General features: G+C 45.0%; 1 protein-coding gene across 4 annotated transcripts in view; it reads right to left on the bottom strand.

Annotated features, from left to right (window-relative positions):
* NHS (NHS actin remodeling regulator) overlaps window positions 1-27,527 on the bottom strand; it is a 353,602-nt gene that overhangs the window by 57,459 nt on the left and 268,616 nt on the right. The window contains exon 1 of one of the 4 annotated variants that reach the window (XM_019666711.1): window positions 24,349-24,915. The exons of the other annotated variants lie outside the window; for them this stretch is intronic. Coding sequence (XP_019522256.1) covers window positions 24,349-24,574 — 226 coding nt within the window. The 5' untranslated portion in view covers window positions 24,575-24,915. Of the gene's footprint in view, window positions 1-24,348; window positions 24,916-27,527 lie in introns of those variants that run through there. 4 annotated transcript variants of the gene reach the window in all.

Raw genomic sequence — 27,527 nt, 5'->3', positions numbered from 1 at the left:
GACAGCAACTTGTCTGTTCCCCTTCCCCTAATTCCTCAGCGCTGTTCCCATTCCCCAATTCCCTAATAAAAATCTTAAAAAAAGAAAAAGAATTGAATGAATCTTTCAGAAAACGCCCAGCAGACTTGTCATATTATAAAAATACAAACAGCACCACAAACACCAAACTGCTAGAAGAAAATGCCATTGTAGGAAATGTCCACAGGGCAGTGAAGTCTTTATACACTGAATTTAATTTATTCCTCTGTCGAACTCTGGGATAATGGAATTGTCTAGACCCCGACTCACAGTGATGCATGGAAAGGATGGATATGGTCACTGAGTTCATTTGAAATGAGCTGACTTGGAAGTTGAGAAAAACTAGTGGCCACCATGCTCTTGGAAAGGTCAGGCCCATTTCTAAGGGCAGGAGGAGGCTCAGGTTTAGGAACTGTTGGGAAGAGGTGAAAATCAGGGGGCAGATATAATCTTGTCCCAAGCCTCTCCAGCCCCCAGTCTCTCCCTGCCCTGCTAGGGTTGGTACTTGTTCAACACTGCCCTTCCTGGCCGCATGAGTCTCTCACTCCCTTAAAGCTTTATTATCCCTAGGAGGAGTACAAAATGCTGATTCTTTGGCTCTTGTCCTAGAAAGCAACTACCTCAAGTCTCCGCCCCTCTTGCTGGCGCTCTCTCTGTTACTCCTTCTTCCTTCTCCCAGTCTCTCAAGACTTTCAAAGGGGGGAGGTGACAGCTGAAATCAAAGTCTGAATGTGACGTGTGGTAAAAATTTCAGAAAAATGTGCAAAGTGACTCAGAAATGGAATTTCTACCCCTTCCAGGGAGGCAAGGGATTTTTTGAAAATGTCCTTAGCGTGCTTGCAGGCTTAGCTACCCATATACACCTTGCTAACTTTCCTTTCTGCCCTTCCACCCATCACACACCTGTCTTGCTAGGAACACATTTCTCCACAAACCATCCATTCTGATGCCGTGGGACAGAAAGCAGTGAGGAGTGTGTTAGCACATGAATACAGAGGGTGCTAAAACAATGGATACACATTTTAAGAAAGAAAAAAACTGTATTAAAATTGTAATACTCAATATATACCGATAACAAAAGATGAATACAAGTCATGTGCTTACATTTTTTGGCACCCCCGGTATATTAATGAGCATCTGAAATAGTCAGTGTCACTGATATGTCACTGGATTGCTCCCTGGGTCCCGGCTATAGATAAGCAAATCTTCAGCAGTCGTCAGCTTGGTAAGCAAAATGGGAATCTACTCAGGGTCTCTATTGCTGCTGCCTGAGTTCTCATATCTGTTATCTAGATAGGGAGGAGAGTTCACCAAGTGAAACTGTTCATTGCCGCCTGCCCTTCCTTACTTGGCAGCCAGCCCCTTGCCCACTCTACTTGGCAACATGGAGGAGGGAGCAGGGTAGAGAGCACCAGGGCTCCGCCACCAATGGAGCAGCCCAACATCAGAGCCAGGTTCCCACAGTCTGTCCCTGCTGGGCTTCCTTTCCTGTAGACCCATAGTAACTCAGACTTGTCCCCCACTATGAACAAAGCAACCAACATGGACCCTTCAACATCAGAAAAACTTACACTCCCTGATAGTTCCAGTGTCCTGAAACATTCCAGCACCCACAGACTAGAACATATTTGTATATTTATTGATAACACTAAAAAGACCTAGAATGATTTTTCCCATAGAAATATTTCCCCATCTTCTAAAGCAAAATGTTATGCTTCACACCAGAAATACCACTTAATTATTAGTTACTGTTTTTATGTGTTTTTTTTTATTTTTTTCAGTTACAGTTGATGTTCATTATTTTATATTAGTTTCAGGTGTACAGCATAGTGGTTAGACATTTATATAATTTATGCAGTGATTCCTCCAATTACTGTAGTACCCACCTGGCACTATTTTAATGTCCAACATCCTATGGAAAGACCACTAGAAGCCTGGGTTCTACTTGCAGCTCTGTGCCCTTGTGTGTTTCACTGAACCTTCCCAGGACCCAAGTTCCCCATCTTTACAAATAAGGGTTTGGACTTTCTGCTCTCCAAGTCCTGTCCTGATCCGTTTATGCCTCTGCTTTCTACCAGTCACCCAAATTAACTGAGGTTCCATCATCCATCCAGGATTCTGTATTCAACCTATGGCAGGATGCACTGGGTTCTGGGATGGAAAGCTGGGGATTCATCACAGCAGCAGTGTATCCAGAACAAGCTAGTGGTCTCTTTGGGCCTCTGTACTCTCCTTTGTAAAGTGGGAATCCTAGAGTCTTCAGAGAGTGGTTCTGAGGATCCAATAAAATGATAAAATCTTTGTCATGTCATTGCTTAGTAAATGTTAGTTTCCTCTCCTGGACTGGGAACAAAAGAAGACCAAGAGGCCAGGATTGGGGTCCAAGTTCCAAAGAGGAAAGTCTAAAGCTCTCCAAATTTCTTTTTTCTTTATTTTCCTGTCTTCTTGGTGAGTGAAGTGTAAACAAAGATGAGGCCACTAGAGATCACTCCTTGGTGGGGGGGGGGGTGTGTCTTACAATCTGGAAACTGGAACGAATGCTACCCACCACTGGGGAGCCTATGACCTCTCTGAAAGGTCAGATGTCCCAGTCTCTGGTATCGGTTGACTTGGGCAGCATTCAGTGTAATGACGTGGAGATCCTAGTTCTCTGAGTCACTGTCAGAGCTGCAGCATGACACATCCTCCTTGGGCGCGCTTTATAACTTACTTGTTTATCTTTGGGTCATTCTACTGCCATGCTCTACACTAGGCACTTCCTCCAGAATGTAAGCATGTAGCCATCTGCCACAGTTCAACTATTGTTTTAAGAAAATTCCTTTAGGCATCTAGCAGAGTCATTGGATTCTACCACTGGAAGGGACCTCGGAAATTATGGAGTTTTGTGTTCTTTCAAACCGCAGGGCATGACCCATTAGTGAATTGTGAAATCCATTCAGCAGGTCAATACTAGAATTTTTAAAATAATGAAATAGCAGAGAGTAGGGGGGAAAAAACACCCAAAATGCACTGCATGTAGTAAGCATTGTTTTGTGAAGCTACTGTTTCTGTCACATGTGTGTACATGTGTATGTGTGTGTATGCTGGGTTGTGATGTAAAAATGTGTTTCTTGCTCTGGGTCGCAGTTAACAAACACAGTGAGAGCTACTGTTTAGGCTACCTCTCTCATGTACTGATGAGGAAATTGAGGTTCAAAGACTTGACCCAAGATCACAGAGCTGATTTCTCTCAGAGGTAAAAACAAAGCTCAGGTCGCCTGATCCATGGCAACCTTTTCCCTCCATGCCAACGTTCAGCCTGACTCCTGCACTCTTTCTCTCTCTCAGTCGTGATTTGCTACTTATAATATCTATCAGGTTGTCCTTCAAAAGAAAAAAACCCACACTTTCTCACCTGTTCTCTAAGAAACCAGCCATCTTTATTTTAGGACTCCAGAAGTATGTCAGCCCTGGGAGTAAAGAACAAGCTCCCTGAGGATGCTGACTCAGCCAGTTTAAAGAATGAGATACCAAGGCAACAAGGTAGGTATTAGATTGAAAACTATTAAATTAGTGATATTCAACTGTTTTGCTCTACAAAAACTATCTTGATAGCTCAAATCTAATAATTAGGTTGACCCCAAGGTTAGCTTTACCGGAAGGGCCATGATGTTCTTAAATGGTGGTAAAGTACTTGCTTTCCAGCAACTTGGGCTGAAAATGACTATCCTGTCACCAAGTCATGACACATTTGTTCCAGTTTTCAAGGCTTTCATGAGCTTAAATCAGAGTGGGAGGAATGGGAGTTTGGCTCAACCCCTGTTTCGTCAGCCCCACCCATTTAAAGAGACAGTGGCAATTTTACATATTGTCAAACAGGTTCAAGTATAAAAAAACATAATACTGGGGCAGGCCGAGTGGCGCAATGGTTAAGAACTGGCTTGGGACGCCAGAGGGCCCCGTTTCGGATCCCACATATGAGGGCCAGTGACACTGCCCTCCACAGCTGGGATGCTGAACAACAGCTCGACCTGGAGCTGGGCTGCCGTGAGTCGCCGGCAGCGGTGTAGGCTGCAGCCCCTGTGGCAGTGGGTTGCCATGGGCTACCCTGTGTGGCCGGCAGCCAGTGTGAGCAGCCAGCAGCCATAGTGAGTGGCCATCCAGAAGCCGGCGACTGATCTGCCTCTCCTGGGAAGAGCGCAATGATGGTGCCAACTTGGGCCAGTGAAGTGAAGTCCTCCACAACTAGACTGAAGGACAAAAGGACAGCAACTTGTCTGTTCCCCTTCCCCCAATTCCCCAGCGCTGTTCCCATCCCCCCAATTCCCCAATAAAAATCTTTTAAAAAAAACCAAAAACAAAATACTGATCAGAAATAAGGAATTTGATCTTCTAGGAAGGCCAAATGGATAGTAAAGAAATACTTCCACGATTCAGAAAAGGGTGAATGTCTCAAATCTGTTTTCATTATTTGCAAAGAACCAGGTGAGTGAGGCTGGTTACAGGGAAGACCATGAGGGTCATTCTTTGGTACTCTTGGTTCCTTGAAAGCAGGAAAATGGAGAGGAAAGGAGACATTCTGCCCACAAATATTAATATGTTTTGAAGTCCCCTCCCTCTTGCTCAAACTACAGATGTGATATGAACACAGGCACCTTTGACATTCTAGGGAAGAAAATGGAGCTGGAGTGAGAGAAGCAGATCAGACAAAGCATGTGAAAATCTCCTTTCTACTCAGGAGACACTGCACACAGCCACCGGTTGTAAGAGGAAAGGGCTCTGTTTCCAATGTGGTACATTGAGCCTCTCTGGTCCTCTTGGAAAGATGCCCTTGGTTTGGTTACATTGTGAAGCAGTAAGGTAATTAGCACGTGACACCGAATTATATATGTTAATAAATCTCTTCTCCTAGGTAGAGGTTATTCTTTTAAAATTTACTTAAGAGATCATCAGTGACAATGGAATTTTTTTAAATACTTATAAAAGGCCCCACATACCACCTCCACTTCACTTACTTAGAATTATTATTTGCTAATTAGTATCTTCATAGGTAGTGGAGAAGTGATGCCATTTACATATTGGGCCAACAACGCTATAAATACATGAGCCTGCAAGCCAAAAGGAATGCTTTTCTAAGGACCTTTCCACCCCCAAAGCCTAGCCACTTATAATGAGTTCTGTGCTCTCTATAAAAGACACAGCATGAACTATATGAGTGAGGAATACTTAACACACAATGCGCTGAATCTGGAGCCAGAAAAGATGTGTTCTCTTGTGACTCAATTAGCCTGAGTCTAGCTGAGTCTGCAGTGATTCCTAGGGAGGTCTACTCTCCATGAACAATGGCTCTTTCCCACTCTACCTGCCCATGGAAGACAGGCTCAGAGAAGGAAAAGAAGCGTTTGGGGTTCCCCAGGACAGGCACTGAAACAAAGGTTCAAGTACAAATAGTTTATTTAGTTAGTAATGCTAGCAAGTTACCAGTAGGGAGTGTGGGGAAGTGAGAAAGGGAAGGGAAGGAAACCAATAAAGGGTGTGCTCATGAGCATGTTATTGCTGTGGGTAAATGAGGCTGGACTGCAATGAGAGCCAGTGCAGAACACACACCTTAGAGGCAAGGGAGCTGGGATATTTATCTACCACTTCCTGTCAGTCATTGTTTGAGGGCTGCTTAGGCACCAGAGCAATATTTCTCTGGTACTTCTAGAAAAGCCGGCTCACTGGCCAGAGAAAGCCCTCAGCAACGAATGCAGGTCCTGGGAGACGCCAGTCCATCTGCTGTGCACTGAAGTGATAAGAGTGAGTGAATATGGGCAAAGCACCAATAGTCTTCAGGGTTTTAGGAGTGTGACCCTCACAGTATACAAGTATGTGCATTGCAAATTTGGGATGTCTTGTTTATGCAGCGGGCTAATATTTTAAAAGTTCTTGAATGTTAAAGTGGAAACCCTGTTCAGACAACCCTGGATCCTGGTTGGACCATGAGCTGGAAAGGCTGTGGCCTGGAGGCCTGGCTGAGGGGAGGCTGCCTTGTACACGGGCATGGACCAGGCACCCTGGCTTTTCCCAGGGTCCTGCCTCCTATGTGGCACTGAGCAGGTCACTGGACCTCTCGAGGTCTATTTCCTCCTCTGTCAGGGATTCAGGCATGATAAGGTGTCCCAGGTTCATCTTGTACATTAGCTGCCCCAGACCTGGACTCAGCCCTTTCTCCAAGAATCCCTGGCTCCTGTCACAGGGAACAGGGTTTAGAGACCACATTCTGTGTGCCAGGGGTATTCATTCTTGCTGGGTTGTCATTGACTCTAGGTTTCTTGAACAGACAGAGCTAGAAAATATGTATGTTTCAGAAGGTGAAGGTAAATCATGAACTCAAACTGCCATTTCCAATGTAATTTAAATTCCTTGATTTTATAATTGATCTCTTTTCTCTTATGCTGAAAATCTTGATTCTTAATGACAGTGGCATACTTTCTTATTGAATAGTCTCAAAATGACTACGATAAGATAACTGAATTCAGGTTGAGGTTTTTTTTGTTGTCGTTTTCCTTTTGTCTTTAAGATATTTTCTACTAGAAATGGACAATAAAGAGTTCTTTGTTTAAAAGTCACATGACATGATTGAGGAGGTTGAATACAGTGATTAAGGTCCTGTACATTCCTTTGGGTACATAAAATGAGAAAACTCTGAGAGGCTCCCAGCTGCCTCATTCAGGTGGATCTAGTTCATAAATAACTAAAATCCATCTAAAGTTTCTGAATTTTGAATTTACAGTTTGAGAAAAACATACAAGCCTTCTGGCCCTTCATGCTCATCTGCCCCATGTGTTGCAATATTTAGGAAACAAGGAGTTCCTTCCCTTCCCTCCTTGTCTCTTGAGAACTCTGCCACAGGCCCTCAGAGGACCTGGACTGGCTTTGGTGAGTAACAGCCCACAGAAGCCCATGTGGTGATGAGGAGAGCCTTTGATCTCCAAAAGACTTGAAAACTCAATCCTGGAGGTCTTGGCATTTATCCCAGAGATCAAACACATACGTTGGCACCTGCAGGGAAAAGGGAAATGAACTAGCCACTTTTGAATCCAGAGCCTATGATGGAAACTCCATAAGCCATGGCAGAATCTACCGAAGGCCAGGGGCCCATCAGAAGCTATGAGTAGCCTCTCTGGGGATCTCTCTACCAAGGATTGGGCTGAGTGGACCACACACAGGGATCAGACCACTTCGCCTATGAATGACTGTGAATGAGCCCAAATTCCAAAACACTGGCTTGAACCATATGAAACTGACACTTGTGTAGGTCAAAATAGTTGGATATTGTCAATTTCATATGGTTCAACTTTATAGTTCTTAAGCAAATGAGGATCCAAAAACTCAATAATCTTTCATAGATAAATGACACCCTATTTCCCTCTCCCAGGTTCAAGTTTCTCTTCTCAGGTTGATTTGCTAAGGAGGCAGGCAGAGGTGAGAAGAGAAGAGAGAAAAAAGAAACGTACAGCAGGCAACTGATTCCAGAGGATCTTATTAGAGAACCAGGGCCTCGGGCCCCAGTGCTGGCTGTCATGGTTCAGAGGCTCACCAATAGATCTCGACCCCAGTCCCTCTGAGGATTTCAGAGTCCCTGTCTAATCACACTTGGGTCTGGGAACTAGAATGTGTCACCGCTCATTAAGTTCAAGATACTATGCAGACGTACTTTAAACATCATCAGTGCCCTCAGGAGTTTATAACCTGGTAGCCACGTTAGACAAATTAGATAATAACCCCAGGTGGGATCAAGTGTGCACCCTGAGAGAGGCACAGAGTGCCACAGCTTCAAGAGAAATGCTGTCTGGTTCAGGAAGGGGTACAGGGAAGAGGTGACCTTGACGTGGCGGGGGCAGGGTTGATGGATAGGCTTAGCAGGAAGGTTGGAAAATGCTGGAAGAGAAACATATGAAATTTCCATTTCAAGGTAAGAAAGATTTGAATATTGGCAATTTCCTATGACAACCCAATATGAAGTTGGAAATAGTCTGTTACTGTGGGTCGCAGCGGGACCAGGAGTCGTGTGAAGCAGCGAGGGGCAGGAGGAGGTTAGAGGCCACCAAGGAGGAAGATAATACCACTTAGCATCTGCATGAACCAGGCACTGGGTTAGGCTCTTGATAGAGGTAATCTCATTTGGTTCCCACAATAAACCCAGGAAGCACATTTGATGATCTCCAATTTACTGAATAGACGCAGAGTTTAAGAAACTTGCCTAGGGCCGGCTGAGTGGCTCAGTTGGTTAAGAGCTTGCACAAGAGCGCAAGCTCTGAGCAACAGGGTCACTGGTTCGATTCCCGGCCCAAGCTGAGCTGCCACTGAGCTGCCAACAGGTGGCAGGATGGCTCAGCTAAAAAAATAAAAAAATAAAAATAAAAAGAAACTTGCCCAATGGCCCAAAGATTATAAATGCTGAAACCAGAACTTGAAGCAAGTACATCTGACCTCAAAGGCCACACCACCTTTGGCCTTGTTACCTCACTTTCTAACCCGCGCCACTGCCCTACACAGGAGCAGATATCCATGTGGGAAGACTATGGTCATCCTGGAAAGGAAGACTGAAATCATTTAGCAGAGAGCCCTGGTGGTTGGGATGAGGAACCTGTGACATAACAGGGAATGTCTTAGTTGCCCCCAAAGCAGAGCTCCAAACAAGCTGTTTGAGGATAGAGATGGGCTTTCTTGTGTATTTTTTTGCACCCTCTAGCTAAGCACCAGTCTTAGAACACTGACCTCCATGGTATAGGAGCTCAAGTATGTAGCTTGAATGGATGTGGCTAAATTCAATAAAAGGTTCAATCTGTACATCTTGTGGCCCTCCCTTTCTGTTTCCTTTTAGTCTGCCTCATTTTCCTGATCTATTTCCTCCCAGATAAATTCTACTCAATACCCAGCTCCTCCTCCATGAAGACATTCAAGACCCGCAGGGCCCAGTTGGTTCATTCATTCATTGAGCAATGAGTGATTACGGACCTCCCACATGCCAGGCACTGTGCTAGGCACTGGAATCCAGTGGTGGACATAACAGACACAATCCTGGCCCTCATGGGGCTTATACCCAGGTAGGAAGAAGGACAGGAAGTAACCCGATTGACAAGGAAGGATGTAATCAGGTAGTAATAAACAGTCTGATGAAATAAAACAGGAGGATGTGAGAGAACAAGGCTGGTGCGAGGCATGGCATGGAAGAAATGTCAGTGGCTATCTAATGATCAGGAAGGCCTGAGATTCTCAACTAGGCACCAGAGATACCAAGGTAAGGGAAAGAGAGGGTCCCTATCTATTGTATATGGAGCTGACCTCTAGTGGGATGACCTCTTCCTCTAACACAGCATGGCGGTCTGGCCTAGCTGGTTATTAAAGTTATTTCCTCTTCTTCCTGGGCACTTGGCTGGACTACATTTCCCAGCCTCCCTTGCAGTGGCGAATGGCCATGTATTGAGGTCTAACAGCAGAATGTGAGAAGTGATATGCGCCACTTAAAGCACAGCCCATAAAAACCTCGCACACATTCTCCTTCATGTTCTTGAGACTTTAGAAGCCACATACTGAAGACAGTAGATTCATAAGATAGAAGGAACCTGGATCCTTGAACTTTGGCTATGAGAGGAGCTACCCACCAATGAAGAAAAACCCATGTTGGACATTATGCAAATTAGGAATAAACCTGAATTTTATTAAGCCACTGAAATATGGGGGGTTATTTGTTACAGCAGCTCACATTACACTAATTCACTGAAGTTACTGTATCATTGCCATAGCTACTTATTTGGCCCCTTCTCAGCCTAGGACATGGTTCCTATTGCATTACCATTTACCTTTGAACTTTTATTTCACTTTTTCTTCCTGTAGTTTCCATCCCTTCAACTCAGATGGCAACAGTGCAGCCAGAGGCTTCCCCTTCTTAGGTGAGTGCTTTGATGTCTTCTCTGATCATCGAAGTGGGATTCTGCTTTCACTGCTACATGTCAATGGGTGCTTTTATGGCCCCTTAAGTCATTTGTATTTTTAGGTAGGGGAATAGTTGATGCTTTCATCTTTTCTTTTTTAGTTTACTTAAAAGACATCTTTTCTAGACTACCACAAATAGAATCCTTATCTCAATCCTTTCCCAAATTATGATCATTTCTGAATTGGCAGGTCCCGGGTTAATACGACGGTACTACCCATACATTGTCATAGTTACTTATTTCCCTGTCAGATTGTATGCTTTTCAGGATGCAGAGTATTTCTTCTATATATCTCAGCACCAGTCATGGTATCGGGCACATAGTAGGTGCTCAATTGATGTTTGCTTGCTGAATGAATAAGGTTATTTAATGTTGTTAAATATGCTGGTATGCTTTGGAAATAATCTGCCAAAGTTTTTGTTCTTCAGGAAACATCTCTAAAGCCACCCCCTCAATTTACAGTCAGCATTAACAAAAGCTTTTCCTTGAAAACCAGATGCATAGAAGTCAGGCTGAATTATGAGTCGCTTCAGGGCATCCACAGAAATGACGATTGTGCAGGAGCGCACGCTAAATAGGGCTCTGCTTTCCTGCTGCTGTGCTAAGTGCTGGCTTCCTCCCCTCATTTGCTCTTTCTTCCAAAACTCTACCTCCAAATTATCTCTAGAATTCTACAGGCAGAGTCACTCTTTGTCCTGACACATACCTCCCTAAGTCACCTACCCAGCAAAAGCTATAAGCACCCAGTTAGCCCAAGCACTGTGCTCAATTTCTCTTCAGGGCCAATCCTTACACAATGCACGGGCGCCAGGGAGTGACTGTGGCTAGTCCATACTGAGATGCCTTGTCAGTGCCCTCAGAGCAAGTTGGCCAATCTCACATCGGCTCTCGCCTTCACAGAGTCCTCCTCCTCCAGATACCAAGTTTCTCTGGGGGTCACAATGCAGGGTTTCATTGATCAGAGACACTAAAGCCAGGCCAATTTGGCAAAAGAGCCAGATCAGGAAAGAAATGGGCTATACCATAAGCCCAACTTGGGAGTCTCATTTTATTTAAGAATGAGTTTCAGCCAATGTTCTGGCTCTTTTTTTTAACTTTCTTTTAAAGGCTGTCAAACCAATAGCTTTGATGAGCACAACATTTATGTGCCTTTACCCAACCAGGTAAAAGTTTGTTTTTTCCAGAACAAAAGCCCCTGGAACAAGTGACACACAGAGGTATCTAGATTATCGTGCCTCTCACCATTGTATCAATTTACCATTGTGCCCTCCCAGGTTTTTGGGGTTTTTTTTAGATATTGGCTAGTGGCTGAAGCCCATTCCAGAAACACCAGTGTCCTCTGTGGTAGGGTTTTCTCCAAATACACGGAGAGCGGGGTTCACTGAGGCTGTCCAAGCAAACTGCCTTTTTCAGGGGTAACAACCTCTAGAAGTTCCCTCCTCCTGGGGTAGATTCAAGCCAGTGGCCTGGAACAAACAGTTCAGGGTCTGAACTGTGGGACTATCAGAGCCTTTTCAGTAACAAGTATGGATTTAGGGCTTTGGGGTGGGATAGGCCTCAAAAGGCCCATCTCAGAAATTAAGAAAATCCCAGTTGAATATTCAATTGTTAGTGAGGACTCAAAGATTGTTAGTTCCTTTGCCTGCATCTTCCCTGCACTGTACAGTCTCCATCACTCTCTTTACCCCACTTCCTTTCTCTGTCCCCTTCACACTCCTTTCCCTATTGTCCTTGGCGAGGGCCTGGGCTCTCTAATAGACCAAGACTAGCCTGTCTTTTTTAGATGTATTACATTTTCCAGCCTGTAAAGAAACTCCTGTTGTTGTTGTTTTCCATTTGGTATATGGGGCAAAAGTAATAGCTCTCATGACCATGACAAGAATGAAATACGTGAGCATCCAGAAAAATCCGACCAAGAAACTGGAATGACAAGTCATTCTCTGTTCTTTACTCTTTATCCATTAAAAAACGACAACAACAAAACAATCACATTGCTCACTCAACAAATATTAATCACGCACCTGCCATGGCCCTCCACTGTGTAATGTTCACCTTTGTTCCTGCATCTTATTTCTGTCCGGCTTCTCCCACGCTTTCACGTGCTGAGGATAATAGTGATGCCAACAAGTTTCCGTCTTTCTCTGAATATTCATTCATTCAACAAATAATTACTGAGCATCTACTGAGTACTATCCCTGCCTGAGATGCTGACACATATGAGGTCTCTGCTCTCCTGGAGCATGTTGTCTAGTGGGAGAGACAGATGACAAATAAATATACAGATATAATGTCAGCTGGTATAAGTTCTGTGAGGAAGTAAGCAAGTGGGGTAAGGGGATAAAGAGTGGTGGGGTCGCTGTTTTGGAGAGGGTGGTGTAGCACATAAGCTCAGCGCCTTGCCAGTATCCCCTTAGCATTCACCTAGATACTCCGATGGGTGGTCCGTGTGACCCCCTAAGACTCTCTGCCTGGGGGTGTTTTTTTTTCCTGGCGATGGAAGAATGCTTGGCCTACAAGCAGAGCAAGCAAGAAGTATTCGAGGGTCCATGCCCCTGGGAGCAGCCATCACCAACGACAGACACCCTCTTCTGAGGTTAAGCTAACTCAGAAGTGTGTTTTTCACTTCTTCCAGAGTTCCTTGGCAGGGCTGAGCTCCAGCTGACTGCGTGGTGACTGCTTGATAGCACACATTTATTGGGTCCATTCCCTCTTCTGTCTCACTTCCCTACACCCCTAAAGGTGTTCCCTAGACTTACCACTCAAATAAACCACTTGTACTCCAATCCTTGTCTCAGGGTCTACTTCTGGGGGGAACCCAAACTAAGATAGGTAGCTAGGGAAGACTTCTCTGCCAAAGTGACATTTGAGCAGATACTTGATCCCATGAAGCGGGAAGCTAAGTGAAAATGTATGGTAAAAGAATTCCAAGCATAGAGAACAGAAAAAGCCAAGGCCCCTGGGTGGGATCATGTTTGAGTGAAAACCAGTAAAGCCAGAGTACAGGAACAGAATGACAGAAGGAAAGGGCATTAGAACATATCTTTCTTACTTTTCCTCATTTTATAGCTACAATATCCCCTTTAATCCGTTCTTTCACTATTTCCTGCAGTTGCAACACTTCTCATTTCTGTGATGGCTCATTTTCTGAGAGTTCTGCCATTTTATTTGCATTTCTTTATGTCACTCTATTTAAATGTGTCTACCACTGATCGGGGAAGGGGAGCTGGGATACTGTGCACAGTCCTACTTAGGGAGGCAGCCTCTCAGGGAAAAGCAGCAGGCTCTCTGCAGTAGCATCCGTCCCCCAGTCTTTTTAAAAGACAGGACACTGATCTCTTGCTCCATCACCATCATTATTATCATCAATGACACCTCCTCAGAGCCCATTATGTGCCAAACTTCATGCCATTTGTTTGGCCCTCATCATCTCTGACCCTCACACCAGCTCTGAAAAGCAAACAGTAACTACAGCTCAGCCCAGGGTGGTAATTTTCTTCCTCCCTTTTCACCGTCCTGCCGCAGATGAGGCACTCCCCTCACACCTCTGACTGCACTTGACACACCCCAGCAGCGAGTCCTCGCCATGTATTCTGGGCCCTGCCGAGGCGGCTACTTTGATCTAGAACAGGAGACTCCAGATCATAGAGGATGTGGAGTTCTCTTTTGGCAGCTGGCATGAGCTTAGTGCAGATGCCTCCCGGAGTAGGACTGCTTTGCTGCCTCCTGGGAGGTTCATCATCAAAACTTCCTGCCCTGACCCACATCGTGCCTCTCTCCATTTGTGCTTCTGGCTAGAGCTACCGGGTAACTGACGGCGGAGTCTATTAGTGCTTCATTCTGCTCACAGTTCCTTCTGGAGGAGTTGGCATCTAAAAATTAGCTAGCAATAAGCGAGCCCTGAGGTGATAGCTATTAAGGCCTAAAAGGCAGACCAGGGAAACAGCTCTATTGGCAAAACTGGTGTTGGTCTGCATGGGTGGTCCTCAGTAAGGGCCTTAGTGTCTCTCGGGCTTAGGTCTCTGGCTTGGAGCAATAACAAATAGTTTTGTAGGGCTCCCTTTTACTCCTTTCTAATTGTCCTTCTTAGCGCACATCTAATTTTCCCACCTCCTATGCAGTTCGACTGGGGCCAAATGACAGACTATTGGCTACTAGCCAGTGGGATGTGGGCAGAAGTACTATACACCACACTGAGGCTTGGTCCTTACAAAACATCCCAAGAGCCTTGCTTCTCTCTTTTCCTCCACTGCTTGGGGACTACCTGCTCTAGACATACATCAGACTTCGTGTGAGGAAGAAACAGAACTTTTATTGTGTTAAAGCACTGAGCTTTGTTAGTGTATTTGTTATCATAGCATAGCATAGCTTAGCCTGACTAATAAACTTTTCCTTTACTCTGCCTGTTCATTCATTTATTCATTCGTACTTTCAGATGTCATTCATTCACTTGGTGTTGTCTACTACATGGCTAGTACTTTAGAGTGAATAAACCTTGGGCTTTTCTCCTGGAAGAGCTGAATGTCTAGATGAGGAGGTGGATATGGGAGCAGAAACAATAATAATAGAGTGTGATAAGTGTGTGCTAAGTGCATAACATTGCATTGTGCACAGATAAATCAATATTCAGAAACCTTTACCTTTAGGAACTTCAAGCACTAGACTCATCCGTAGTTTCATTCTTTATCAGACTCCTGCCATCTAGGCAGTGCTCACCCCTGCATACTGCTCTAGTTCTACAAGAATCACATTTACCGCTGCTCTTTCCTTTCTACCAGCCCATCATTTCAAATCAATCCTTCTGAAGTACCATTTCTACAGGTCACGCCCCTGTTTGAAAATCATCTAGGGGTTTTTTCATTGCCTACAAAAGGTCCAAACTCCTCAATTTGGCGTTGATCCAGTTCTGAGCTATTTTTCTAACATTTTTCACTTATCCTTCACCCAAAGTTTCTCTTTCAACCAGACTGGCATAAACCATGTCCAAAAACACACACCACTGGTGACCCCACTCCCATGTTTTTTCTCATACCATTCTTTCCCCAGGACTATCCTCCTTGTCTGCTTAAGTCCCTTCTTCTCATGCAAGTCCCACTGCAAGTGATGTCTTTGGCCTTTCTGCTGACTCCAGTCTATAGTATTAACACATTCAACAGCTTAGATGAAATGGACAATTCTTTGAAAGGAAAATCTAGCAAGGGACACAGAAGAAATAGAAAATATAAATAGTCCTACATATCTTAAAGAAATTGAATTCTTAATCAAAACCATTACCACAAAGTAAATTCCAGACCCAGATGGCTTCACCAGTGTTCTGTAAGACATTTTAGGAAGAAATAATACCAATTTACACAAATTCTTTCAGAAAATACAGGAGAGAACATTTCCCAACTCATTATATGAATGAAGCCTATATAACCTTGATACCAAAATCTGATGAAAGACATCTCTGAAAAATCTATAGCTAACATCATATATAATGGCAAAACATTAACTGCTTTCCCCTAAGAGTGAGGAGAAATCAAAACATCTGCTCTCACCAGTTTAATAATACATAAGGATAAAAAAGGAAGTAGTAAATACTGTCATTATTAGACAATATGATTGTGTAGGTTAAAAACCCTATGAACTCTACAAAAACTGCGAGAACTAAGGAGTGAATTTAGAAAAGTCACTGGATATAAGGTCAATATATAAAAATAAATTATATTTATATTTTCATATATATATATATATGCTAGTAATAATTGGAAAATTAAATAAAAAGGACTAGCATTTACAATATCATAAAAATATCAAATAACATCTAACAAAAGATGACTGAGTCATCTACGCTAAAAACTGCCAAACACTATTAAGAGAAATTAAAGACCTATGATCAAAAGCTCTACTATATTCAGGGATTAGAAGACACAACATTGCCAAAGATGTCCATTCTCCCCAAATTCATCATTAGATTCAAACCAATGGCCGATCAAAACCCCAGGTGTTTTTTTAAAGAAATTGATAAGCTGATTCTAAAACATATATGTAAATGCATAGGTTCTAAAATAGCTAAAATAATCTTGAAAGAGAAGAACAAATTTGGAGGATTTATACTACCTGATTTCAAGACTTACTATAAATCTACAGAGGTCAAGACAGTGTGGTTTTGGCAAGAGAGTAGAAATATAAGATCAATGGAGCAGAACAAAGAGTCCAGAAATAGACCCACACACATACAGTTGATTGATTTTTTTGGAAAAAGGCATTAAATCAATTCAAAGGGGGAAAAGAAAGGGTTGTTTTGTTTTGTTTTTTCAAATGGTTCTGGAACAGCTGAATAATACATGTGGGGAAAAAATGAGCTTCAACCCCTACCTCACTCCTCACTCCTATGCAAGAATTACAGAAGGATCATAGACCTAAACTTAAAAGGTAGAACTATAAAACCTCTAGAATAAATTGCACGAGAAAATTTTCATGAACTCAAGGGAAGCAAATTTCTCTGACAGGGCTCAAAAGGGACTAGCCATTAAAAAATACTGAAAAATTGGGCTTTGTCAAAATTTACAATTGTCTCATCAAAAGAACACCATTAAAAAATAAATTGGCAAGGCAGACTGGGAATAAATATTTGCGATTCATACATTTGACAAAGAATTTTCAGAGCATACAAATAAAGAGCTGCTACAAATCAATATATAAAAAGCCAATAATAAAAAGCCAAGAACCCAATTAAAAATAAGGAGACTTAACTAGACATTTCACAAGAGAAGCTGTATGAAAGTCTAATGAGCACGTGAAAAGGTATTCAACATTATTTCTCATCAGAGAAGTTCAAATTAAAACCACAGTGAGATACCATTTCACATCCACCAGAATGACAGCTTACGTACCAAGTGTTGGCAAAGATGCTGAGCAACTAGAACTCTGCTACGCTGCTGGTGGGAGTGTAAAATGGTACAACCGTTTTCGGAAGAATCTCTGCCAGTTTCTTATGAAACTAAACATACACTTACCCTATGACTAAGCAATTTCACTCCTTGATATTTACCCAAGAGAAATGAAAATGTAAATCCACAGAAAGACTTGTACAAAAATATTCTTAGCAGCTTTATTCATAATAGCCCCAAACTGGAAACAGCCCAACTAAATGGATAAACAAACTGTGGTATATTCTTACAATGGATTACTGCTCAGCAGTAAAAGGAAACTACTGATACATGCAACAACATGGGTAAATTACAAATATATTATGCTGAATGAAAGAAGCCAAACATTTTTTTAAAAATCATACTATATGATTTAATTTACACAAAGCTCTTGAACAGGCATATCTAATCTATATGATCAAAATCAGAATAATGGTTGCCAAAAAAGGTGGAAGATTGGAAAGGGGTACTAAAAATTTGGGGGTGTTGGAAATGTACTATACAGGCACACCTCATTTTATTGTGCTTTGCTTTATTGCGCTTCACAGATAGTGCAGTTTTTACAAATTGAAGGTAAGACCTACCAGCAAAAAGATTACAACTCACTGAAGGCTCAGGTGGTGGTTAGCATTTTTAAAATAAGGTATGTACATTGTTTTTTAAGACATAATGCTATTGCACTCTTAATAGACTACAGTATACTGTAAACATAACTTTTATATATACTGGGAAACCAAAAAATTCATGTCACTCTCTGTATTGAGGTGGTCTGGAACCCAACCCCCAATATCTCTGAGGTATGCCTGTTTGTATATTATTTTGGGAGGTGATTACACAAACGTATATGTCAGAGCTCACTGAACTCAACACATAAGACCTGTACAGAATTTAACTGTAGGTAAGTGATATCTCAATAAAAAAAAAGAAAATATTACCACCTCCCCTTCCCCCAAAAGCCATGTCGGGTGCTACTGTATTGTATTGTTACACGTTATTTATTTTTTTCATATGTGGTTATCCATTTTAAACTTTCTTAGATCCCTCAACAGGACCTGCACAATACTTGGGATACCATATTTGTTGAATGAATGAATGAATGAATGAATGAGTAATAATCAGTATAAAAGGGAAAGAAGGTAAAGAAAAATGAGAATATGACATCACACACATTTCCACTGCTTCTATTTTCCTGAGAGCAACACCATTGCAAACACAGGTCCTTATCTCCTAACACAAAACAATAACCCAATATCTAAGACATCTTGCTTTTATTTACAATAAAAGAGTAGGCGAGGAAATAAGAAAGCTTTTGTCTCCTATATTTTGAGGTAACACCACATAATTATTACTCTATTTCTTAACTTTGGTGAGAGACCAAAAGACATCTGATGAATCACCTTTTCATTCATAAAACCCTGCTTTTATCTTTCATCGCTTTTATCCTCCTAGAATAATAGCAGAGAAACAGTACTTGATGGGCCTGCATTATCAGACGCTATTGGAAAGGTCTAGATAAGAGTGCTGAACCACTTATTAGTATTCTGCATGCAAACCCTTCTCTATAACCCAGAGTCATCCGTATCCTGGCAACCCTCAAAATTTCATTCTCATTGAATTGCTAGATCTTTATCAAAATATAATTATAGCCTTAATTTGAAAGATAAATTTTGATTGCCAGTGCCATGCCCAAAGGAAGAAATAATCAGGTGGGAGAGCGCTTAGGCACAATTGTTAACCATATAATCAATGTCATGAATTACCCATCCCCTAAAAAAAAATAACTTTGGGGGAAGTTGTGAGGGGTAGAGTAAGGAGGGGGGGAAATCATTGAGGCATCAGACTTATGACTGTTACATTATATTTGCTCATTTTCTCTTATTGTTCCTTAAGTACTTATCATCTCTTCCCAACTGAAAGAGTTTGGGGAAGGCCTGTGCTGTATGTTCTGTTTGTATGTGTGCTACAGTGGCGTAACCTGTAGTAGGAAGTAACCCAGTATACAGGCCTCCTATCTTGGGTCCAGTTCCCTGGAAGTAGACTTTGAGATAGACACTGGTGTGTGGGAAGCTTAGTAGGAAATGCTCTTTGGATCAACGCCTATGGAGGAATTCAGCAGACTTGGGCAGAGAAGTTGGGCTATGACACAGACACAACAAAGGCTTGACCAGTCCCATGGGGGAGCTATGGAGCTGGGATGGCGCAGCAGAACCCTGAATTGAGGCAAGGTGACCAGTCATTGGATGTGTGCTGAACTGGGAAAGGGTGTGACGTTGGGCAAAGTGGCTCTCTTCAGCCAAGGACAATTCCCAAAGAGGGACTTGGCTGTGAGCTCTGACGGATGAGTACTTGGGGAATGATGAGGAAGGGGGCTGTGGGTGCATCAAAGGAGCCACTGCACCCCACTGGCTATAGTGATTCAAGGGCCTGGGAAAGATGATCTGAAGAAGAACCTTGGTGATTGAACTTGCTAACTTATTCCTGCAGGAGAGCAGCTCTACCTCCTGGGCAGCCAGGGGCTTCTGTTCTGCATGCTAAGTCACCTCGGAATGTGTGACTTGCTGGGAAAGAGTAGATGGAGATCAGAAAGAGTCTTGTCTCCTGATCCAATTGGTATGCTCCTGACGTTTCAGAAACTATCCTTAATTTTTTTGTCTGAGGGGAGGGTACTCATACCTTTTTAAAAATTGATACCTTTGAGACACAATTTGGGAGGGGCAAGAGAGCAGACATCACACACTTTGGTTCCCTTTCCTTTTGGGCAGTCACGTCTATAGCCTTCAGGGGCTTTCACGGGCATAAATGGCTCGTTAATTTGGGGATGGAGAAAGATCCATGCATACATAACAGCCTGTCTTCACTGGAGTAAAAGGAGTGGATTTTATTTAGCGTACATTTTAATGTATAGTCAACTTCTGAGACATTTGGGAGTCCTCAGATTTGTAAATACAGAAGCTTCAGACTTCACCACTGTGGAAGTCTGTTTCCACGCCTCCTCATATTCACACCCTTGGTTAATTCCCTGTCTTGGAGTCTGGCCTGAGCGTGTGACTTACCTCATTCTGTTGGTAAAATAAATCACAGTTCCAGCTTTGAGAAGTTCTGGAAGCTTCTGCCTTTGTGCCTTTGGGAACCCTATACTGCTGGACAGACTATGCAGAGAGACCTCGTGGAGAGGCTGCATAGAGAGGGAGAAGCCCCGAGACTTCATAGAAAGAGAGAGACACACAGCGAGCCCAGAGTCCCAGCTAAGACTGGCCTCCACCAGCAAGATTAGTAGAACTGCTCATTGAGCCCATCCCAGACTGAAGAATTTTAAACCAATTGTGTGTTCCATCAGTAAGTTTTGGGGTGGGTTCTTATGCAATAACAGATAGACAAAACAACCCCAAGTAGCAATTTTCTCAAGAGTCAAGTGACTGTGCTCACCTTGTCCCACCCTTACAAATCAACTGCGTTTTTAACCTTGCACGAAGAGTCCTTCCTCATTAGATGGCCTCTTTTCACAAGGTAACAAACATTTTTATTACTTCACAATAGTCACTGCCTACCCAGTGATGAGTAGACCAAAAAATTTAAATGAGGAAAAAAAAACGCCTCACTGGGCTGTTGGGGCTGGAGGTTGGGGATTGAGCTCCCTCACTAGCTAAGTAGCTCAATCCTGTGTATCAATTTCATATGCTTGGGGCTCAAATTCATGCCTCAGCAAATTTACAAATGACTCCCTATCAGACCTTCAAGGTCACTCACTAAGAGAGGAAACTCAGAATATTAAATCCTGAGCATCTGGGTCTGTGTCAGTTGGACACCCCAGAGCAGGCTGGACACGGAGCACACCAGATCAGAGATGTAGTGTAGTGAAATAATCCAGGGCTGGATTCTGCAGCCAGGTCGCCGGGGGTCAAATCCCAGATCTGTCCCTTGTTAGCCGTTAAAGCTTGGGCAAGTTACTTAACCTCATTATGCGTCAGCATCCTCATCTATAAAGTGGGGATAATAACAATCCCTACCTCCCAGGGTTATTGTGAGGATTAAATGAGTTAATACATGTATAGGGCATAGAACAGTGTCTGGCTATTCTGAGCCTGACTATAAGTGGTTCTACAGTAAGACCTGAAAAAAAACTCACATGGATTTTAAATAATAGGAATAGCTGTTTTTAGTGATTATACAACATGAAAGGCTGTTCAATGACTAGATATCAGCATTCTGAAAATATCCTATATAACGGCTTTCATGAGAGGGTAGCATGAACAGAGCATGGCAGGAGCGCGGAGCTAAGAGAAGGAGATCTAGGTTCAGATTCCAGCCCTGTAGTAAACTAGCTGTGTCACATTGGACAAGTGATCTATAACATGGGGATAATGACAATGACCTTGCTCAAAGAGGCTAGACCAGATGGTCCCTCTAGGAGCCTTTTTATGTCTCAATATCTTTCCAAATATCTGTGAGCCAGGAAAGAGCAGGTGGAATTACCATCATTCTTAAGATGGAAATCTATATTTTGCCACATGACTTGTCCAGAGCCAAATACGAATCCCAGAGTAGAGCTAAAAAAGGGGTTTTCCGTGCCAGAGAGCTTATTGCTGTGGCACAGACTACATTTCCCAGCTTCCCTTGCAGTTAGATGTGGCCATGTGATTGAATTCTGGCCAGTGGAATGTAGGTAGGGTTGAGGTGTGCGACTTCCAATCCTCCATGCTCTCTCTTTCCCCTTCTGCTGGTTAGATGCAGAGGAACCCAGGGAGGGACTCCAAGGTGCTAGGGGATGGTAGAGCCACAAGAGGGCATGAGACTAGGTTCCTTGTCATCATAAGCCAAAAGTTTATTTGACTTGATGCGATAAGAAATAAAGTGCATTGTGTTAAACTCCTGAGATTTGGGGCTTATTTGTTACAATATTTAGCTTTCTTTGACCAATACACTCAGTGAGAGTCTCTAGTTAATTGCTGACTCAGGTTCTGAGCTTCAAAAGGAAGCGGCCCCTTTCTGTTTAAGAGCAAGGGATCATTGACATCTTATTTGCTACAGGCAGAGACAAGCCAATGACATCTTTATAAATCTGAATCCCAACTCATGGTCTTCCCATCTACTCTTCTAAATGGGCCAAAGAGTTAGCTACTGTTGCACTGGGCCTTCTGGATACATTGAATCATCAATCATCTTGCATATCTATAGGGAACACAAAAATTGGGAACCTTTTAAAGATAAACCAGCAACTATTTTCAAGTCTACTGGAAGACTAGGGGAATGTAGAGGAATGATGAATTTCTCAGAGGTGCTTTCTGCTTCCTGGTCTCTTCCTTCCCCCAAATCAAGCTCTCTGCCTTATTACTTGCTCAGTGATTATATTTATGACCTATAGAAAATAAAGGTAAAATTTAAACATCAAAATTCACTTTGAAAGGGAAGGGAGAATCACCTGGTAGGTTCTATCTTGAACAGAGAACTGACGGTAGGGAGTCACACCTCCCCTTCTGAATTCTCATGCTCTTTAGTTTGTTTCTTTCACTGCAGAAAAATGAAGCATTTACATTTCTCCAGCAGTTACTGATATATTTTGACCAAAAACAAATTCCATCGTTCAACCAAATCAAAAACACAGGGGACCTTTTTTTCATCAAGCTGGACTTGGCTACCAAAGAAAAGGTGAACATGGAGGCAATGAAGGCTTTGGAAAATAAATAATGGGAGAGGCCTAGTAGGCTCTCAGGGTCCAGGACCCACAGGAGGAGACCTGAGCTTCCACTGCAATCACTGAAAAGTCTCCGTTCCATGTGGTGCCTTCCCATCAGCTGGGGGTGGCCCCCTTCAGACAGACTGGGTACTTCTTGCTTATCAGGAAGAGGCCCCTCACTCAACTGTCCAGGAGTTTCCACTGGAAAGGAAAGAGCGGAACCCCAGCTACTATCTACACTGAGGAAGCTGGAATGATTTAAGCACCACCATGGACCCTTTGGTCTCTCTGTATTCTGGGCCAAACTCCTTTGGGGGGAGTGGCCTGCTGGCCCCTGAAGCACAGAGGAGAAAGCCCCATATATATGGCTGGGTGGAACTCAGAGGGAATGTAAAACTGTAGATACCCATGACTGGGGGCAGGGAAGGGGTACTTGTCCAGGCTCCCATCCCCCAATCTTGCAGTCCAGTTCCTTTAGGTCTCACTACCAATGGATGAGCTGCTGCCCTTCTTACACAGACCAGCACCCCAGCATCCCTGCCCTGCCCAGAGACTGGAGGCTGAGCTGCTCTGAAGGATGTGTGGACCTGGTGTCAGGCTGTCTGGGGGCCAAAGTTTGGCTCACTCTCACGCAGCTGGGAAGGGAGACCCCATCCTTGTAATAGTAGGGTCAGGCTAAGCTGCCTCTCCAGCCGCAGGACTATTTTTAGATGCTGTTATCTTTGCCTTGCTCACAAGCAGCTGTGAAAAACAAACTGGTGACCAGGAGGCACAAAACTGTAAAATTAAAAACCTCATAAAACAAGAGCTCCCAAACTCAAGAGCAGACCACACTATGGCTAAAACACTGTGCACCATCATAGCAGGGCCTGCTTAACCTTTCCCTGAGGGGACACCAGGTGGGGCTTTGCTCTTTTACTGCCCACACATTCCTGGCCTGGCATGCCCTGGGCAAGTCCAGCTTTAGTCCACTGGCCCTGGCAGGGCTAGTCAGCCAGGCAGCCCCACTCACACCCAAAGATGGTGATCCAGGTGGACAGGTGTGCCAAGGGAGCAGCCTGGATGGGGTTAACACTGCCACAAAAGGAAAGGCTCCGGCTCTGTCGTCCCTCTTCCATCTCATCCTAACAGTCCATTTGCCTTACAGCATCACAGCCAGCTCCATGACAGTGAAACCCCTGAACAGGCAAAATGTCACCCAACACCAAGTGGCAGGGCAATAAAACAGGATGGGACACCAGGGACTTCTCCCCAGCCCTCAGAGCTCCCAAAAGGCTAAGCCTTCAGGGCACCTTCCCACTCGCTGCACCCTTGAGTCCCCATGTCCCCTGCCATAAGCCCACCACCAAATACTGCAGCCACTGCAGCCTCCTCCACGCAGCTGGTAAGGGCCTGGGCAGGGAGCGTGGAAAAGTGCCGCCCCGCCCCAGAACCCGGGATGGGGGTTGGGGAGGAGGCGGCAAACTTCAAAGCTGCAGCTGCAATATGCTTTAAAAAATAAAAGACCCTTGAAAGCCAAAGCTGCTCCCCTTGCCCCTTGGAGCTATGCGCGGTCCACCCTGACCACCCGCTCACCCTCACTCAGTTCTGCCAAGGGAACGCAGCTCTCAGACCTCGGGGGTTGGGGGGTGGGGATTTCCTCTCAGGCTAGCACGCAGCGGGGCTGCGGCTCTTGCCTCGTCAGTCCCCCAAGTTCACCCACCACCCAGAGGTATGAAAAATTAGTTTAAAATGATATCACCTGCCCATACCCCCTCCCCCCAAGCTGGTCCCATCTCACACACACCCGCGTGGCCTGGGCTGCGAGTCGCGGAGCATCCCGGGGGGTTGCGGTGGGGCGCTGCGCCGAGGCTAGCTTCTCCAGGAGCCCGCTCAGTCTCGGGCTCGGCCCTGGGAAGCCCACCCGCGCATCGTTCCCGCGGTGCAGAAATCCTACCGCCCGTGCGCCCTGGGCGCGCTGCCGGGCCCCGCGCCGGCTCCCCGGGAATGCGGCCGTCAGGTGAGGTAGGCATGCGTGCCGACTCCGCAGAGAAGCAGCAGCTGGCTGGGGCGCTGGGCTCGGGATCTTCCTCTTCTCCCTCTCCCCGCAAAGGAGAGGCCTCTCGGGGCTTTCCAGTGCCTTGTTGCGTTAGGACCGCATTCCCCTTTCCTTTTTCCCTTTTATCTTAGTTTCTCCTTCAGATGCAAAAAGACAGATCGCAGGAGTCCATGCCCAGCTCCAGCCTAACTCGGTCCACAGGCAGAGAGAGAATTATGAATGGATGCTGCCTTCTGATGAGGAAGTCGACTGGGGAGGTCTCTGCGCACGGCGCGCTCCATCAAAGCCGGGGCATTGGCCCCTCCACTGCTTCAATGCTGCAGGCTGAGACACCTAATTGACCACTGGGAAATCAGGTGCCGGGAGACCTGGGCGGGACGTAGCCTCAGGGCCACGCTGGGATCCAGCGCCTTGCCGGTGTAGACAGCTTCGATTTACAGCCCAGTGAATGGAGGGGACTGCGGCAGCCAAACCTCCCGGGCAGCAGGCACGGTTGCACCAATGCTCTGCTGACAGCAGCCCGGCTCCGTGAACATCTCCCGGCTCCACTGGGCTAAAGGGAACCTGCTAAAAATAATCCGTCCCCTGCCGCCAGCCGCATTGAGCTGCAGGACTCAGCCCCCAGCCCCAAACTCGGCGGCGCACGGGAGGCGGCCACAACGTGGGCCCTGTGCACTTAGACAGGCCGGGGGCTGCGGAGGATCCCGGATCCGGATTTCTGGTACCTGTGCGTTTCCTTCTCCAGTAGCACGGACACTGGTGCTGCGCGTTACCCATGCCCGGAGTGGCGATGGGCTCGGCACATCACCAACAGGCTGGACCCACCGCGGCTGCTCAGCATCGCACCCCTGTGGCTCCCTTCTCACCTCCCTTGTCCCCGGTCTCTAGCCAACAGCAGAGGAATCAGAGACGTGGACCGTGCCAACTCCTGCAGCCCGGGCAAGAGGGAGGACAGAGACTGGCATGGAGCATGTGCCCGCGTGTAACAGGAATAGAGCGGCCCGAAAATTGTAACACTGTGTCCCCTCCCCCTATTCATCTCCGGACCTGAAACCTCGCATCCTAGACACAACTTACCCTGCCCAGGCTTAAAAACACTGCAAAGACAATGCCTTCGTTGCGATGTACTAATCTCCAGGGAAGGGTGATTTAGTAAACCAGCTCTGAGGCTGAACCAGGGTTAAAAACCATGGCAGTGTGTGCCCATGCCTTAGGCGGACAGGTTCTATGGACAACAACAACATGCAGAAGACAGAAAGCCATTTAGGGCCACCTAAAACACACCACTTGTGGGATATATCCTAATATATAACAAGGGGGGGAATCAGTGAATGAAATTATCCAACGATGCCTCATGGGATGCAGTTTTTGGTAATTTGTCTTGATGCCTTGGAAACCCATTGAGGGAAAACTTGACTATTTTCTGACCAGGCTACATATTTTCAAATAGGGAGGTTTATGCCTTGGGCAGATATGCATGAGTGGGCAGTACTGTGTCCACAAGCCCCATGACTCCTCCATAATTCACAAACTGTGGCAAAACACTCGACTTGCCAAGGTCACAAGAAATCACAGGGTTTGCACGAGCACTGGTAGAGAGTATTTCCTAATTGACATTACTATGAATTATGATTGCGGTCACATGCAGTATCATATCGAACCCAAGTTAGTCTGGGTTGGCTGCTCTCCCCAGACCCCATGCATGCCAACCTCTTAGGAGGGCTGCCAGCCACCAGTGAAGATAGAGAATCTGGCTGGAGTCCCCCTGGAAGACAGAATGTGGCTAGGACAGGAAGGATGAGGTGGGAGGGGGTGGCATGGTTACTCACTCCCCCAATAAGAGTGAGAAGAGCCATGAACGCCAAAGTTTAAGGGGGGGGGGTGAGCAAAGGAAAAGAGGCCACCAGGGACAAAGAGATGAATCAAAGCAGCAGGAGACCAGCAGGGAGGGAGGACCCCATCTCAGAAACCAGGGGACGAAAGCATTTCAAGAATGCAGCACAATCAATGCCAAATATCACTGAGAGGTCAGCAGGAGTAGTTCCACCTGCCAACGGCAGGCCTGGGCACCTTGGGCTTCAGGAAGGCCTGATGAAGTGGACATTGGTGGGAAGTGTGGGGTATGTGGGAAGGCCAGTTGGAGCTTCTAGAAAGAAAAGGGAAGTCTTCTCCTTAGCCTTGCACATCCAAGGACCAGGGGCACAGCAGTACCTGGGAGCTTGTTTGAGGCGCACATGCTCGGGCCCCACCCAGACAGGCTGAGTTAAACTTGGGGTGAGGCCTGACCATCTGTATGCTAACAAGCTCCCAGGCTGACTGTACTTCGGGCACTGGAAGCCCCACCACATGTGGACTCAACACAGCTCAGGCCTTGAAATGAGAATTTATGTTCGGGTGAGCAAAATGGCCACCCTCTGCAGCGATCCCTGGGAAGATCACAGGAAGCTGGTGGCCAAGTCACTAATCACACATCCCAAGGAGACGAACTGTGTTGCTCTGGGTTTTCAAGGCTGCTCTATGAGAGGAGAGCCTTGGCAACGAGACCTGCAGAACCCCATAAAGCAATGAAAATGACCATGCTTTCCCCTTTGCATTGATCTTTACAATAATGAGGTTGTTGTTAACAGTGACAATGAAGATAATGATATAACTAGATTGCTTACATTTGAATCAGGTTTTAGTAAGTCCCATGGTGTAGAGGAAGAAAACCTGGGCTTTGGTCCCAGAAAGACCTGTGTTTGAATCCTAGCTCCTCCATCTCGTAGCAGCATGGCCTTGGGAAAAATGATTTGACTTCTCTGAACCTCATTTACCTCATTTGTAAAATGCAAACAGGAATACCTAATTTATGGGGCTGTTAGGAAAAGGAAATAAAATAATAGATGTAATGCACCATGATGGTACCTGGCACATAATAAAAGCCCAGT

This window comes from Hipposideros armiger, unplaced genomic scaffold (genome assembly GCF_001890085.2).
Source record: "Hipposideros armiger isolate ML-2016 unplaced genomic scaffold, ASM189008v1 scaffold_13, whole genome shotgun sequence".
In the NCBI taxonomy this organism is placed as follows: Eukaryota; Metazoa; Chordata; class Mammalia; order Chiroptera; family Hipposideridae; genus Hipposideros; species Hipposideros armiger.
This window is presented reverse-complemented; position numbering and strand designations above follow the sequence as displayed.